This window comes from Boleophthalmus pectinirostris, unplaced genomic scaffold, assembly GCF_026225935.1.
Source record: "Boleophthalmus pectinirostris isolate CB_2022bp ecotype Guang Dong unplaced genomic scaffold, ASM2622593v1 HiC_scaffold_11, whole genome shotgun sequence".
Lineage (NCBI taxonomy): Eukaryota > Metazoa > Chordata > Actinopteri > Gobiiformes > Gobiidae > Boleophthalmus > Boleophthalmus pectinirostris.
The window spans coordinates 19,652,700-19,669,586 of record NW_026570994.1 but is presented as its reverse complement, the minus strand read 5'-3'; the positions used below and the strand labels follow the sequence as shown (position 1 = coordinate 19,669,586).

Sequence of the window (16,887 nt, the reverse complement as noted above, 5' to 3'; positions counted from 1 at the left end):
TAGCAGTGCCCACGTACCTGCAGACACTTGATTCTGTGTGTGAGGGCCGCGATGTTGGTGCAGCCTTTGCTCCTCGTGGCGTTGATGTAGCACTTGATGGCGTCGTGCGGCTGGTTACACGACTCGTACAGCGTGCCCAGGTCCATCCAGGCCGCTGCGTGACTGTGATCCAACTGCACCGCACAGATGTAAGCCTGAAGAGCGTCCATGGGCTGGTTCTGCTGCTGGTACAACACGCTGGACGGGGAGAGAGAACGAGAAACGATGAGATTGAGAACGACAGAAACGATAAAAAAAGAAAGAATCTATGGTGCTTTTAAAACAGTTCAACCATTTAAATTATACTGAGTCAGGATCCTCGACAGCAGTACCCAGGCCTTGCATTACTGTGCAAACATTTTGGTATCTCGTGTCAATATAAGTATTATTATTGGAGCTGTAATCGAATAAAAAGGGGGCGTGTCAAAACATATCTCCGTGTCTGACCCGAAGTGCACTCAGCTGTATGAGAGTTCACGCAAAGACAAGTTTTTATGCAAATGTACTCACTTCTAATTTCTGCTGTTGTCCCATAATTTGTGTTCCCTTTTTTTTTTTGTCAACTAAGAAACGACTAAAGGCCTACAGCTCTGATAACTGTACAGTGACATTATGCAAAGTAATGAAGCTGCAATGCTACACTAAATACGAGAATTCTGATGATTAATCTGGATCATATGATCTCTCCAGTTATCAGTCATGGATTCAGGATGGATTTAGAAAAGCTGAAGTGTCAGTGGTTGTTTTCAGGGCCTGTTCACACGAGAACGAGAACGCTTGCTGGTAAAAACGACAAAATAATTTATCAGAAGTGCCTTTCGTTTAGACGGTGAAAAAAAATCTGACACCACCCTCCAGAGTGGAAAAGTTGAATATGCTCTGCCGTAGTGTTTCCGTCTACACTGCCCAAGACACAAAACTCTGGTCAGATCTGCTCAGGTCGCGTACACGTTTACGTCACATACACCACCACAGCGCCGCCTGGCATGCATACACGATTGAATTCCACACACTTTTGCATCACAGTATGCAAGCAGACTTCCTCCTGAAAACGCTCGTCTAAACGCGAAATAAAAAGTGAAGACGCGACGCCACTTTTACGTCTTCTGTTCAGACCGTCGTCATATAAACGGAGCCTCAGTCATGCGTCAGTCGTTTCATGTATGTGGTGGGGTTCTTCCTGAAAACTCAGGCTTAGTCAGGAAATGCGTTTTGGTTGCTTTATTGTGCACTCCAACAGTGCAAATAAAAAAAAAAAAAAAAAAGGTGTCAAACGTGAGTGGAAAAATATTTACAGTGGTTCAGTGGAAAAAAAGTTCAAGTTCGAGGCATCGAAAAATGAGTTTCCCCTTTAAGTTGTGATTCAAAATAACAGAAGAAGATGCTTAAATATGAAAAAAAACAAAAAAACAAATGAGTGCCTTGGGTTTTTTGCATCTTTAAACTGACTTCCCTTCCCAAAGAGCACCACTGAGTTCTATCTACTGTGCATTATCCTCTGGACGTCCAGGAAGCGCTCCTTTTGAAACCTTTTTATATAATATAAGAAGATGCGTTGTATCACAAAATATAATCAATTTAAATCACAAAATATCCATACATTCGCAGCAACACTCACTCACTCGTTCGCTGATCACGTGCATATGCAAACCCAAAGGCACAATGACAGTTTGCTCTGGTCTGTTTTAAAGGTGTTCAGATTGTGAGAGTCTTACCCAATAGAGCACCATGTGTCCGCACTGGCCTCGGACTTGTCTATGGACTGACGATATGAGACGAATGCGTCCTGGACTTTACCAATACTGGAGTAGCACCTGAGACACACAAAGCGGTCAAACACACGGCCTAGTACACAGTAGTAGTGTTAGAAGTATTACTAGTAGTACTGCGTGCAGAGTTCTGTCGTACCTGCCGAGGAAGTACCAGGACTGTCCTGATTTGGGGTCGGCCTCGAGGGACTTCTGCAGACACTGAATGGCAAAACTGTCTCTGGTGGACCGGTCCCCGAGCTGCTCCACCGTGTGATGCATCCAGCCTGAAAAACAGACACGTGTAAAGGCACTGATATTAAAAAATCGGTCTGGATATCGGCCAATACAAGACTGAAACATAAAGATCACCCTTCCCTAATGTGAGTGTGAAATAGCTCAAAAGATTTCAGATTTTAAAAATACCCATGCAAAGCTCTGATCACTGCTTTGAACTTTTGATATTTTGTGACTCTGACGTGGCACAGCTGTGAAGTTCAGGACTTCATCATGAGACTTAAGGGTTTACAGCTCTGTCAACAAACCAAAGGGTGGATAATTTAAGGAATTTGAAACTGCAATTTAAAACGTATTTATAGTAATTCAATATTTCTTCTTTGCTACATAATTCCGTACATCTCACTTCATACACTACCAGTCCAAAGTTTGTCTTATTCAATGTTTTTTCACTACCGTCTACATTTTATATACACACAAACAGCGTTGGGAAGGTGACTTTTAAAATGTATTCCCCTACAGATTACAGATTACACACCCCAAAATGTAGTTTGTAACATAATCCATTAAAATACTTGAAGTGAGTAATGTAATCTGAATACTTTGGATTACTTGATTTGCTATAGAGAAGCAAAGACAAGGAAATCTTCATATAAGAGGTTTTGTCTGTTAAAAGAGAATAAAAAACCCCAGACTTAACCAAATTAAAAATATTATTGATAGCAGGAGGAGACACGTCCACCCAGCACGGTTTAGTCCTGTTAAATCCTGTTTTAGTCCTGGTTTATTTATGGTTTTAGACCGGTTTTAGACCTGGTGTAGACCTGGTTTAGATCTAGTTTAGACCTCCTTTTAGTCCTGTTTTAGTCCTGGGTTAGTCCTGGTTTAGTCCTGTTTTATTCCTGGTTTTAGACCTGGTTTAGTCCGGGTTTTAGACCTGGTTTAGACCTGGTTTTAGACCTGGTTTTAGACCTGGTTTTAGTCCTGGTTTAGACCTGGTTTAAATCTAGTTTAGACCTGCTTTTAGTCCTGGTTTAGACCTGGTTTAGACCTGGTTTTAAACCTGGTTTTAGACCTGGTTTTAGACCTGGTTTTAGTCCTGGTTTTAGACCTGGTTTAGACCTGGTTTAGACCTGGTTTTAGACCTGGTTTAGACATGGTTTAGTCCTGGGTTTAGACCTGGTTTAGACCTGGTTTTAGACCTGGTTTAGACCTGGTTTTAGTCCTGGATTTAGACCTGGCTTAGACCTGGTTGAGATCTAGTTTAGACCTGGTTTAGTTTCCGGGAATGAGTGGAATTACGTACTCTGATTACGTAACTCCGGCACATGTAATCTGTTACTCCCCAACACTGCTCACAATAAACATCAAATATATGAAACAAGATAAGGAATTATGTGGCAAAGAAATATTTTTTGACAAAGCAAAGTGTGGCTACTTCGAGAATTTGAATTTAAATATACAGCAAAAAAGTTACTTGTTCAACTTTTTCCATTTAGTACATAATTCTGTACATTTCACTTCGTATACAGTCATATACGTCCAAACCTTTGTCTGTGTACATTTAACTGTACAGGAGCGTTTTCTTACCTAGCTGCTGCAGAGTGGTGGCCTTGACTCGAGCTGGGAGGTCCTCTGTCTGTAGCAGCGCCTCGTAAGCTTCTTTAGCAGCTCGATATCGCTTCTGTCAAACACAAACGTAAGAAATTAAAGTTAGTAACCCAAAACTACACGAGTAAATGATCATCTCAGTGGGTAGAAGCGAACTTTGCTGTTTAAACGGTCCTAGATAGCACAAAATTTAAGTCATGTTCTAATGTTGTTTCCTCCTCAAAAACAAACCTGGAGTTGTGTTTTGTTTCATTCACACGTTTGACTTAAGGCTGTGCAATTAATCGAATTTTGATTGCGATTTCGAACAATCTCCAAACTCACATAATCAAGTTGTAACAATTAAAGCTATAACAAATAACAAAGTTTATTTTGATATATAAATATAGACAAATATTGTATAACAGCTGGATATATAGTTTATTTTAGATACATTTATGTTTTTGGAGGCCTTATTTCATGTTCAAAGTTTATTTTATTCATTTTATGTTTTATACATCTCAAAACTGCTCTAAGGTTCATATTTGTAGCCTATATTTATTTTCAATTTGAAAGTTTTGTGTAAATTATCAATAACAAAGTGGGGTTTTTTTTGGAGTTTTTTATTTGAAGAAAGAAAAATGCTGAATAAATGCATCGTGTAACTAAAAAATAATCGTTTGAATTATCGTTAAAATGATTTTTTTCCCATAATCAAGCAGCCTTTGTTTGAGTAATCGTTTATTATTAGTCTGGCTACATTTCCAAAGCTCAAAATGCTCTGTTCCACCTTGTGATGTCATGAAGCGGTAGTTTTCAAGTGAACAGCTTTTTTTTAACCTTTTTTTTAGTTCTGTAGAGATCGGCAATTCCAGAAGAGCTATAATGATCCAAATGATTCTAGTGAAGGTGTGTGGAGTTTAAAAACACAGTGGAGCACTTCCTGTATCACCGCATGACATCACAAGGTGGAACAGAGCGTTTTCTGTTTGAGAGAAGAACCTAAATCTGCAGGGTTTGTGTCATAAACGTGTGAATGAAACAAAAAACACAACTCCAGGTCTGTTTTTGATGAGAAAACATTATAACATAGATCAGAAAATTGCGTAAAATTGGACCTTTAAATCATAAAATAAATAATATGACCAGTTTGTGAAGCTGATTCGAAACAAATAACAAGAAGGATCAGCATTTGTGGATGAGAAGTTTGGAGATTTCTTTCAAAAATGGCGAATCTCCCGCAGAGTCACACAAACCCCTGCACAACATCTGAAATTATGACACTGCAGACCTAATAAAACCTGGATTGTAACTGTATTTCTCTCCTCCAAGACTTTACATGAGGACAGCAGCAGAATACAAAACACAGGGGTGAGACAGACTTCCCTGTTTCCAAGGCAACCCACAAACCCACCAATCACGGGCCCCAAATCTCCCAATCGACCAATCGCGACGCAGCAGTCCCCCCTTCCCACACACAGACTGAACCTTCATTAATTTAACGGACAATACAAAAGAAGGGATATCCCCACGTTTAAAGATATGTAATACTGGTTTAGAAGATGAAAATCAATAAAATTTATTCAAATACCTCAAGTAATAAAAAAAAAAAAAAAAAAAAAAAAGATACAAAAAACAAAACCACAAATAATTTAAAAATAATAAAGCTTAATAAAATGACAAAATATCCAAAATTGTGAAGTTATGGGTAAGTATATAGGTTTTTTGGTTTGTTTTTTGTAATTTATTGGTGAAAAAAACCCAAAAAACTAATAGCTTAATGAATTAAAAAAAAATAATAATAATAAATGTTAATAAAATGACAAAATATTCCAAACTGTGAAGGTATAGGTAATTATTATTATTATTTTGTAATTTATCATAAAAAAGTGCTTAAGTAATTAAAAAATTACAAAAATACATAAATAATTTAAAAATAATAAAGCTAAATAAAATGTCCAAAATATCCCAAATTGTAAAGTTATAGGTAATTTTTTTTTTTTTTATAATTTATCAATTTAAAAAAAAATGAATAGCTCAAGTATTAAAAAAACTACAAAAAAAAAAAAACATAAATAATTTAAAAATAATAAAGCTTAATAAAATGACAAAATATCCCAAATTGTGAAGTTATAGGTAAATTTTTTTTTATAATTTATTGAAAAAAAAAAAAAAAAAAAGAATAGCTTAAGTAATAAAATAAAAAAAAACATAAATAATCTTAACATAGTAAAGCTTAATAAAATGACAAAATATCCCAAATTGTTAAGTTATAGGTAAAGAGAAAAAAAAGTTTTAAAAAATTTGTTATTTTAAACTGTATTTTGGTTTCAGATAAGGAGATAATTTCCAACATTTATAGCATAACATGAACATAAATAAGCCAAACAATACATATATTTTCCTAATTATAAAACAAAGCTAAAAATTATTAAACAGAAAACAAAAGACTAAAAAGAGTAACAAAGGCTAAAAATAGTAGCGTGACTTACCTGGATTTCATATAGATGAGCAATGTGGAACTGAACTGCAAAACAGAAAAACAAAAAGTTGAGTTAGTGAGAAATGTGAAGCGAAAATAGAAAATATGAATTCAGAAAAGGGATTTACATTTAAAATGTGTTAAAATTATGATTATAAAATGTTTATAAAGCCAGTGTCTTCCAGTGTAGTTTAAAGTGAAGTGTTGAGGAGAGACGGGTGGCACCTTCTTTTGTCTGTAACGCTGCGGAGTGTGATCTGAGCGGGGAAAGAGAGAGATTTTAAAGAGGAGGAGAAGAGAGAGAGGAGGAGGGAGAGAGAGAGAGGGGGTTGAAGGCAAGAAAAACACGGGAGAAGGATGAGGAGAGAGAGTCAGAAAAGGGGATAGAGGAGAGGGAGGAGAGGAAGAATACTGTAAGAAGAGAGAGTAGAGGAGTAAATAGGAAAAATAGAGAGAGAGAGCAAGAAAGAGGGATTGACAAGGGAGGGAAAGGAAAAAGAAAGGATGGAAAGAGAGAAATAGGGGGAAGAGAGGTGAAGGGAGACAAAGATAGAAGAGAGAAAACAAAGAGGGAGAGAACGAGGAGAGGAGAGATGTTGTAAATAAAGAGGAAGAGAGGAAAAAGAGAGTAGAGGAGAAGAGAGAGAGGAAGAGAGATGGATGGGGGAATGAAGAGGGAGAAGAAAGAGCAGGAGAGGGAGGGTGAAGGTGGGGAAAAACAAACATGAGGAGAGTGAGAGAGGGGAAGACGGATAGATAGAGAAGGAGAGAGAGGTGCTAGGGTGAGAAGAGAAAGAGTAGGAAGACGAGAAGAAGGGAGGAGTGCGAGAAAAAAGAGCTGGAAGAGGGAGGAAAGAGGTGAAGGGAGAGACAAGGGCAAAACGGCGGAAAGAAAAACGAGAAGACGGTGAGGAAGCAAAACAAAGAGAGAGAAAGAGAGAGAGAAGGTGGATGAGTAGACAAGAGAAAGAGAGAATGTGAAGAGACACAAAGAGAAAGAAAGAAAGAAAGACAAGAGAGATGGAGAGGAGAGAGGGGAGCTAATGGATGTGAAGATGCTGGTTTCCACGGTAACAGGTGGAAGAGACGGAGAGTGGAGATGTTGTGGAATGGGAGTCACGTTTTGAACCGAACTCCAACAAACACTTACAAAGACACTCACACACAACAGCAGCAGCAGCAGCAGCAGCACTATAAACCACATAATGAGGAGGAGTCTGGTCCAAATCGTCCAATCAGATTTGTTTATTTCAGTGACACATTTGAAGCAAAGGAGCTCATTGGTCACTCATCATTTTGATCAAAATCACAATAACAGGGCCTATATTACGCTATTTTATCTATGTTTTAATGTAGTTTCATCATCACAAACAGACCTGGAGTTGTGTTTTGTTTCATTTATAAATGTTTAACACACAAAACCTGCAAATACGTCCATCATTTGTTCATTTGTTTTTCAGAATAAAAATTTTTCAGTTTCGATTTTGTGTTTAAATGAATAATGGAAAAAACAGATAATGGCTTCCCGGTTTCATCCAGTTTTGACCCTTATGGACTGATCCCAGGACCGAACCAGAAGGACTAAACCAGGACTGAACTAGGACTAAAACAGGACTGAGTGTTGGGACGGGCCCAGAGGTGTGCCCACGTAGACCGTCGGGTGACCGCAGGTGAAAGGACCAACACGGAGGTAAGCATCGACACCCTACTCCATGGGCTCGAGGTTCTCTCTCTCAAGTCCAAGATTAGTCCTAATTTAGTCCTAATTTAGTCCTGGCTCAGACCTGGCTCAGTCCTGGGTTCAGTCCGTATGCGGCGCAAAAGTCCAGCATCGCAGTTTAAGTCACGGAAATGAGAAACGAAAATTATCGTTTTTTTTTCCATTATTCATTTAAACACAAAATTGAAAATTGAAAAACAAATAATCTGTTTTTTCATTTTGGTTTTGGAGTCAAATATTTTTTAATTTCCTTATTTTTGGTTTCATTCTGAAAAACAAACGAACAAACGATTCACGGACCCCTGCATATTTAGACAGAGTTCTTACAGTAAAGTACAGAAAATACTCTGTTCCACCTTGTGATGTCATGTGGTGATACTAGAAGTGCTCCACTCCACCACTCCATACACCTTCACTCGAATCATTTGAGCTCTGGAATTGCCAATTTCTACCGAACTAAAGGTAAAAGGAGCTGTTCACTTGAAAACTACACCACTTCATGACATCACAAGTTGGAACAGAGCATTTTGAGCTTTAGAGATGAAGACAGACTAATAATAAAGAGTTACTCAAATGTGTGAATGAAACAAAATACAACTCCAGGTCTATTTTTGAGGAAAAAAAAACATTATATTATATTATTTTTTGTAATACAGAAGCTTCAAGAGAGTTTAGTGTTTCTTTCATTGTTTTTGCAGAAATCTACCATGTTTTTCAATCTTGTGTGATATTTTTGTCCTTTCTTTCTTCCTCATACACTGTTGTTTTTAGCTTAATTTATTTATCTATGGTTACTGAAGTGGTTAGAGATGATGTTATGAGTAGTACATGTAAAGAAAATTGACAATAAAGCCAACTTTGAACTTTAAATAAGGAGCCATATTTGTTTTGATACAGACGGATTATGCGTGTCTCTGATTGGCTAATCCACCTGTCAATCACAATCACACCCATCTGAACCGGTGCTCAGTCTCACATCTCTGTAAAGTACTGAAGAAATGTGTGTTCTGGACCCCAGGCGACGTGAGTAATTACACATGGAGCTAATGTTTTACCTCGTGTAGAGACTTTAGAGAGAAACTGTTCGTGTTATCAACAGTTAGGAATGTGGGAATGGGGCAAATACTGTTTCTGGACTCTTTTATTATTTGCGTTTGAGAAAAAAGTTAAGACTTACTTTCAGCTTTGGACAAAGTGCAGGGGTTGGAGTCAATCAAAGCAAGCTGAAAATGCTGCAAGACAAACAAAAAAAAACTATTATTAGTGATCAGAATCAGTGGTATCGTGTATCGAGCGTGTATTTTTTATATATTTTAGCAGTATGTTCTGTATGGGGCTTGTCACAGCATAACAGCGCGTACTGCCACGAAACTCCTTTGTTTACGTGAACTATATGAGCTGCAGGCTTCGTGAGGAGAAGGAGGAGCAGAGAGACGGAGAGGGACACGTAGCTGCTGTTTACAGTGTCTTGAATATAGTTGTATGTATTCATTTTACTAGTATGTGTGTGCACCTTTAGACTGGAGTCGTAGTTGTTGTTTCCAGTGTCTTGTATAGTTGTGTGTAAGGCCAGAATGATATGGATTTTTTTTTGTAGCTGATATGATGCCGATAAAATGGGAGTTGGAGCTGCCGATATATTTAGTGATGTAAAAATTCACTGTACATCTTCATTTAATTATAAAACTTAGGTCTGGCTCTACTCGATTTTAAATTGGGTTTATTTAGCCTACATTTATTGTTATTCTGCCTCTGCCTTACGGTCATATTTAAAGACAGCAGGTCAGCTTAATGGCATTTTTGCATCACATTCTAGCGAGTAAAATAAGTAAGTAAGTAAATTCATTATATGTGTAAATGGCGATCATTCACACCTCGATTCCTAGCTAATTTACATATCAATGCAGGTCCAGTAACGCGTGTACAGCCACTATAAATGAAAACAGGCTTCTGATATATCGGTCAGCCCCTAGTTGTGTGTATATTGTGTGTGTTTTTACCTTTAGACTGGACTCGTAGCTGTTTTTTAGTGTCTTGTGTAGTTTCTATAGTTGTATGTATACTGTGAGTGTTTTTTACTTTTAGACTGGACTCACAAGTTGTTGTTTCCAGGGTTTTGTATAGTTGTGTGCATATTGTTTGTGTGTGTACCTTCAGACTAGACTCATAGTTGTTGTTTACAGTGTTTTTGTATTTCTGTGTATATTGTGAGTTTGTTTACCTTTAGGTTCGTAGTTGTTGTTTCCAGTGTTTTGTAAAGTTGTGTATATTGTGAGTGTGTTTATCTCTAAACTGGACTCGTAGATGTTGTTTACAGTGTCTTGTACTAGTATATAGTTGTATACATTATTTATGTGTGTTTCCCTTTAGATCAAACTCATAGTTGTTTACAGTGTTTTGTATAGTTGTGTGTGTATATTGTGAGTATGTGTACCTTTAGACCTGATTTGTAGTTGTTGTTTACACAGTCTTCTATACAGTTGTGTGCATTAGTTATGTGTGTATTTACCTTTAAACGAGAATCACAGTTGTTATTTACAGTGTTTTATATAGTTGTGTGTATATTGTGAGTGTTTACCTTTAGACTGAACTCGTAGGTGTTGTTTCCTATGTTTTTTATACAGTTGTGTGCATTAGTTATGTGTGTTTACCTTTACACTGGACTCGTAGGTGTCATTTCCTATGTTTTTTATACAGTTGTGTGCATTAGTTATGTGTGTTTACCTTTACACTGGACTCGTAGGTGTCATTTCCTATGTTTTTTATACAGTTGAATTAATTAGTTATGCATGCTTACTTTAGACTAGACTTGAAGTTGTTGTTTACAGTGTCTTTTATACAGTTTTTTGCATTAGTTATGTGTTTACCTTTAGACTGGACTCTTTCTTTTGTCTTTTATACAGTTACATACATTAGTAATGTGTGTTTACCTTTAGACTGGACTCGTAGTCTGTGTTGACTTTACACATGAGCCCCAGTCTCAGATGGATCTCTTTGGCTCGAGAAAACCCGGGGTCGATGTACAGCACCTCCTGAAACGCTTTGATCGCCCTGAAACACCAAGGGGAGAGTTAGGACTTTGACTCTTGTTTAAATCCAGGCTCAAAACAGTTCAATCCGTGTTTTCAATCCGTGTTTCATTTGTTCATACGATTTTCAAAATAAAACCAAAAATAAGAAAATGAAAAAACAATAATCTTCATTATTTGTCTCCAAAGCCAAAAAGAAAAAAGGGATAACGATTTGTTTTTTTAGTTTTCAATTTTGTGTTTAATGGAAAAAAAGGATTAACATTAGTTTCCTGTTTCCATGGCTTAAAATGAGATGCTGGACTTTTGCGCCGCATATGGACTCTACCAGGACTAAAACAGGACTAAAACAGGAGTGTCGGGATGAGTCTGGAGGTGCGCCCGCATAGCCTGAGACCACGATCACAACAGGACTGAGACCGGGACCGAAACCGGGACTGAGACCGGGACTGAGACAGGTTTAGACCTGGTTTAGTCCTGTTTTAGTCCTGTTTTAATCCTGTTTTAGTCCTGGTTCAGACCTGGTTCAGTCCTGGTTCAGTCCTGATTTAGATCTGTTTTAGTCCTGTTTTAGTCCTGGTTCAGTCCTGTTTCAGTCCTGGTTCAGTTCTGGTTCAGTCCTGATTTAGATCTGTTTTAGATCTGTTTTAGACCAGTTTTAGATCTGTTTTCAGTCCTGTTTTAGTCCTGGAGTACTGTTTTAGTACTGGTTCAGTCTTGGTTCAGTCCTGGTTTAGTCCTAGTTTAGTCCTAGTTTAGACCTAGTTTAGACCTGGTTTAGACCTGGTTTAGACCTGGTTCATTCCTGGTCCAGTCCGTATGCAGAGCAAAAGTCCAGCATCACAGTTTAGAACTGACTTTTGTGAGCTTTTAGTCACGTTATAATGTTGGTTCCTCCTCAAAAACAGAACTGGAGTTGTGTTTTGTTTCATTCACACATGTTTGAGTAACTCTTTATTATTAATCTAAAGTAAAAAAACATGTGTGAATGAAACAAAACACAACTCCAGGTCTGTTTGCGATCAGGAAATATTAAAACACAGATCAGAAAATAGCGTAATATTCGTCCTTTAAACCACAACGCAGGTATTTTTATATTACACAGCACCAAATATGAATGAAGCCAAATATAAATGCCATTTTAAAATAACAATATGGGGCTGCAAGATTAATTAAAATCGAAATTGAAACTTGAATCAGCAAATCGCAAAGGCTGCTGGTTTTGTAGTTCCATAATTTCCACCACAAACAACAAACTCTCGTGTCTTATTCTGCACAAAATCCTGTTCTAAAATGTGATTCTTGTATTATTCTGTCATTATTTTGTTATTATTTCAGTCTTTTTGTCAATTCTTTGGGAAGAAATATGAACTTTGAACAAAATCCTACTATTAAAACAGAATTTGGTATTTTTTTCCAAATTGTTCAGCTTAATTTTTTTTATTTAAATGGAGCACTGTGTAACATTTCAGACCTGCTTGGCTCCGTGGAAATGTTAATGCTTTGTCTAGAATGTTCCACAGTATAAATTAAACCATCAGATAAACTACGCTACATTACAGCTCAGATCTGTGGAGGGGCGCCCCATTCGCAGAAGAAATGACTGTATTTTTGAGCAACATAATCACACGTAATGAATAAACGCTAGATGGAAATGTTTAAAGTCATACCATGGAACATTCCAGACAAAGCACTAACATATCCATGGAGACGAGTACCAGAAAAGTTGCGCAGTGTAGCTTTAATGCAGTATTTTGCGCACTCACCACTGAAAGGCATTATAGTGGAAGTAGACCATTCCCAGGCCGTACAGAAAGGCAGCATTCTGTGTAAAAGAAAAAAAACACAAAATTATTTATTTATTTATTACTCATACTATTATTTTGTTGGCATCAACTTAAAGAGAACAACAACAACAAAATCTGACAGTTAACATAAAGACGTATTACATATATACATATTTCTACGATTATTTGCCTCGTCTTTGCTCTAAATTTTATAAACCTGCTCCTTTCACAGATCAAAAAAATTAAACATTTCCTTAATAATCATTCCCCACCCCAAAAACCAAACCAAGTCACCAATCAATGAGCAATAGGCATGTTACAATATCTCTCATGTACTTTTATTAACTTTAAACATATTATTTAGTCACATAGTCCATTATTATTTTATCCTCGTACCTTTTCTTGAATTTAGAAACACTAGTGCAACTTTTAAAATCATGATTCAACAAGTTCCATGTCTTGACTCCAAACACAGAGACACATTTCTGTTTTAATATCCGGAAAAAATCTGGTCTTCTCTGGTCACAGTCCTCAGAGACAAACGTGAAAAGATTTTGAAGAGTTTCGGGTAAATGTCTTTGTTTGTCTCTCCGCAGAACTAAAAATGAAACTAAATACTACTATACTACCACAGTATTTAGCTCAAAAACTTTTTAACCACTAAAATAAAAAGTTTTGAGTCTATTCTGTAGTATTAAAATAGTTTAAAATTTTAGCATTGTGACAAGAGTAATTCAAATCAGAGTTTAGAATCACTTCATTTTTGAGGTTATGCAAGTATTAGTCATAGCAGTAGTAGTAGTAATAGTAGCAGTAGTAGTAGTTTCCTTTACCACTGAAAATTTGAAATGACTCATAGAAACTGAAAACCTAAACCCAGTGTTTTCGTGTTTTTCTAGCCCAGTTCAGCTTCCTGTGTGGTTATATTTAAATACAAGCGTCTTGACGAAGACTTTTACCTTCCAGTAGTCTGTCTGTAAACTGTAGTACCTCTGGTATGCTGATAATGCTGTGAATAAAACAGAAAACACAGAAATTATTAGGGTACAAAAGACACAGAAATTATTAGGGTACATATGAACATAGGCCTGTACAGAGGTGGAAGAAGTATTCATTTTGATACTCAAGTAAAAGCAGATTTTGGTCTAAAGTTTAAAAAAAAAGTACTTTATTATTATTATTATTATTTTTATTATTATTATTATTTTTTATTTTTTATTTTTTTTTTTTTATTTTTATTATTTTTTTATTTATTATTTTATTTTTTTATTTATTTACATTTATTTTTACATTTATTTATTTAATTATTTATTTAGTATTTTTTTACATGAAAAAATCTACTCAAGTAAAAGTATTAAAGAACCCATTTAAAAATGTACTTGTACTAAAAATTAAGAGTATTTCGTGCAGATTTTGAGGTCTAATAAATCTTCAAATGTAGTGATTTTAATACAGATTTGTGCCGAGTTTGTATATTTATATTTGCTCAATTTGAATGAAACTCCACAGCCTTTTCAGCAGGTCTCAAACTATAATTTAAAAATTTTTTTTTAAATTTACTTTTCACTCCAGTTCAAAAATGTAGTGAAGTAGAAAGTACAGATACCTGCTCTCAAATGTAGTGAACTAAAATTAAAAAGTATCTAGTTAAAAATGCATCGTAATTTCCGGACTATTGAGTGCACCTGAATCTTCAACCTCAATTCAACTAAATTTTAAAAGAAAAAAAAAGTGCACATATATAGGCCGCAGCTGTCCACGTCTTCAAGAACGTTTTCGAGTTCAGGCCGTTTAATTTTATCGCCTCTGAAAGTTTTTGTCATCTTTTTGCTTTTTTGAGTCAGTTCGTCGCGCTGCCGTCGGCAAAATCTCACCATCGACTCACTGACGTTTCCTTTTTCCACAGCCACATCAATCACCTTTAATCTGCTTCATCTGCGTAAAATAACTCTTCAAAACGCAATCAAACTAGAATCTTCCTCGGCGCGTCACCTCCGTCTCTACTGCGCATGTCTCCTGCAGAAAGAGCCTTTGTTCTGTCTGTATCATGTCAGTGTTTTGGAGGATTTCAGCAGATTTCAGACTCTCTCAGGGGCGAGGATAGTTCTTTCGATCAGGTATGAGTGGACGTCCGGCTACTGAAGTTTGAGACGTTTCTTCTTGTCATTTATGCACATGGGTAAATCGTATCCTCCTCACTGATGTCCATTTAGCATCATAACTTATTTTATCACGCGGCAATAAACTGTTTTAGTGCTCCGATAACAACAGCGGCGCTTTCTGATTTCAGGCTGCGAGTATCCGCTGCGTTGCCAAACCGTAAACCGTATATACGAACGGACAATGTGCCAAAAAAATTTAAAAATCCGTCCATATATTCACCGCATCGTTGTTTTAAGCCGCAGGGTTTAAAATGAGAGAAAAAAGCAGCGGTTTATAGTCCGGAAATTACAGTACTTAATTAAAGTACAGACACTACAGATATAATTTAAGTACAGTACTTCAGAATAATGTAAGATAATTGTAGGAAATCATTTTTAAATAGACTGTATCATTAAAAGACATGAGCTGCAACAAATAAATGACAGAATGAACCAATAATTAGTCATAAAGTTACTTACTCAACCCTCTACAGCTCAAACCTTTTATTTTTTGTACTTATTACTTTTGTATTTCGAAAAATTTCCCCACAAGCGCAAAGAAACTATACTAACTATAAATTCTGAACTCAAACATATATATTGTTTGGAACGATAAGAGGGTAACCCCAGGTTTGACAACAGCAAACCAAATTTAAGACTTTTTTAAGACCTATTAAAGACCACTTAAATGAAAATTAAGACCAACATCGCACTCATTATCCAGATCCAATTCTAATAATGACCCTTACCCACTGATTTAAATAACAAAAAAAATACTTTCATTATAAAATCTCATTAAGAACAAATTTTTTGTTTTATGCGTCGCTTGTAAAATGGCCAAAAATTCATTTAAAACATTCTAACAAGACAAACGAAGTATTGTTTAAGCATTCTCCAAATTAGACGTTCATTCTCGTTATGTGATTTTTTTAACATCGCACTGCAGCCCGGTTGTGTATACAAAAAAATAGGCTAATGAAATTTAAGACTTTTGTGGAAAAAAAATGAGATTTGGATCTAGGAACATGATATTTAAGGCCTTTTTGAGACTTTAAAGATCCTGCGGCTACTCTGGATAAGTCAACAGGCCTCGTTAGTGCATCAGACCTTTTGGATAGTCTTCCAGAAGCAGGTTGAAGTGTCCGAGTTGACAGAAAAGCTCCGGCTCCACTTTGCCCTCGGCCTTCAGGATCAGCGAGTCATAGCAGCGCACAGCCTGAAAAACACAAAAACAAGACGCATGTTAAAGGTGTATTGTGTAACTTTTGTGTTATTGCTTTGTCTGAAATGTTTCACAGTATGGCATTAAACCTTTCTATCTTCATGGAGGAATGTGTGTTTTTCTGGGGAATTTTTGAGCTATAAAATCACCTGTAATTAAATAAATGTAAGGTAGAGCTGTTTAATGTCACACTGTGGAACATTCCAGGCAGAGCAATGACGTATCCATAGAAACAAGCAGGTGACGGGCCCACAATGAAAAAGTTACACAGTGTAAACTTAAAACACAGACTGTATAAAGAAGTGGACTGAGAGAGCGTGACAATCCGTGTGTCATTTGTTTTTCAAAATAAAACCAAAATTAAGAAAATGAAAAAAAATATATATATATTTTCTTCATTATTTGTTTCCAAAACCAAAATGAAAAAACAGATAATGATTTGTTTTTTCAGTTTTCAATTTTGTGTTCAAATGAAAAATGGAAAAAAATGAATAACGTCCGTTCCCCGTTTCCGTGACTTAAACTGAGATGCTGGACTAAACCAGGACTGAACCAGGACTCAACCAGGTCTAAACCAGGACTAAACTGGTCTCAGTCCCAGTCTCAGTCCCGGTCTGGTCCAGGTCTCAGTCCTGGTTTGGTCCCGGTTTAGTCCCAGTCTTTTCCCGATCTGGTCCCGGTCTGGTCCAGGTCTCAGTCCCAGAGTCTGGTCCCGGTCTGGTCCCGGTCTTAGTCCCAGTCTTTTCCCTGTCTGGTCCCGGTCTGGTCCGGGTCTCAGTCCCGGTCTGGTCCCGGTCTTAGTCCCAGTCCCTGGTTTAGACCCGGTTTAGACCTGCTTTAGACCAGGTTCACTCCTGGTTTAGTTCTGGTTCAGTCCATATGCAGTGCAAAA

The 16,887-nt window shown here is 36.8% G+C and overlaps 1 protein-coding gene across 3 annotated transcripts in view; it reads right to left on the bottom strand.

Moving 5' to 3' along the window:
- Nucleotides 1-16,887, bottom strand: part of LOC110161072 (histone demethylase UTY-like) — a 74,292-nt gene that overhangs the window by 42,083 nt on the left and 15,322 nt on the right. For 2 of the 3 annotated variants that reach the window (XM_055163532.1, XM_055163535.1), the window contains exons 3-12: nucleotides 15,881-15,989; nucleotides 13,592-13,641; nucleotides 12,612-12,670; nucleotides 10,747-10,867; nucleotides 8,994-9,048; nucleotides 6,107-6,141; nucleotides 3,615-3,708; nucleotides 1,948-2,074; nucleotides 1,755-1,853; nucleotides 18-237 (exon numbers count right to left, since the gene is read on the bottom strand). In XM_055163532.1, coding sequence (XP_055019507.1) covers nucleotides 18-237; nucleotides 1,755-1,853; nucleotides 1,948-2,074; nucleotides 3,615-3,708; nucleotides 6,107-6,141; nucleotides 8,994-9,048; nucleotides 10,747-10,867; nucleotides 12,612-12,670; nucleotides 13,592-13,641; nucleotides 15,881-15,989 — 969 coding nt within the window. Of the gene's footprint in view, nucleotides 1-17; nucleotides 238-1,754; nucleotides 1,854-1,947; nucleotides 2,075-3,614; nucleotides 3,709-6,106; nucleotides 6,142-8,993; nucleotides 9,049-9,816; nucleotides 9,830-10,746; nucleotides 10,868-12,611; nucleotides 12,671-13,591; nucleotides 13,642-15,880; nucleotides 15,990-16,887 lie in introns of those variants that run through there. The other variant, XM_055163542.1, reaches the window with a different exon arrangement.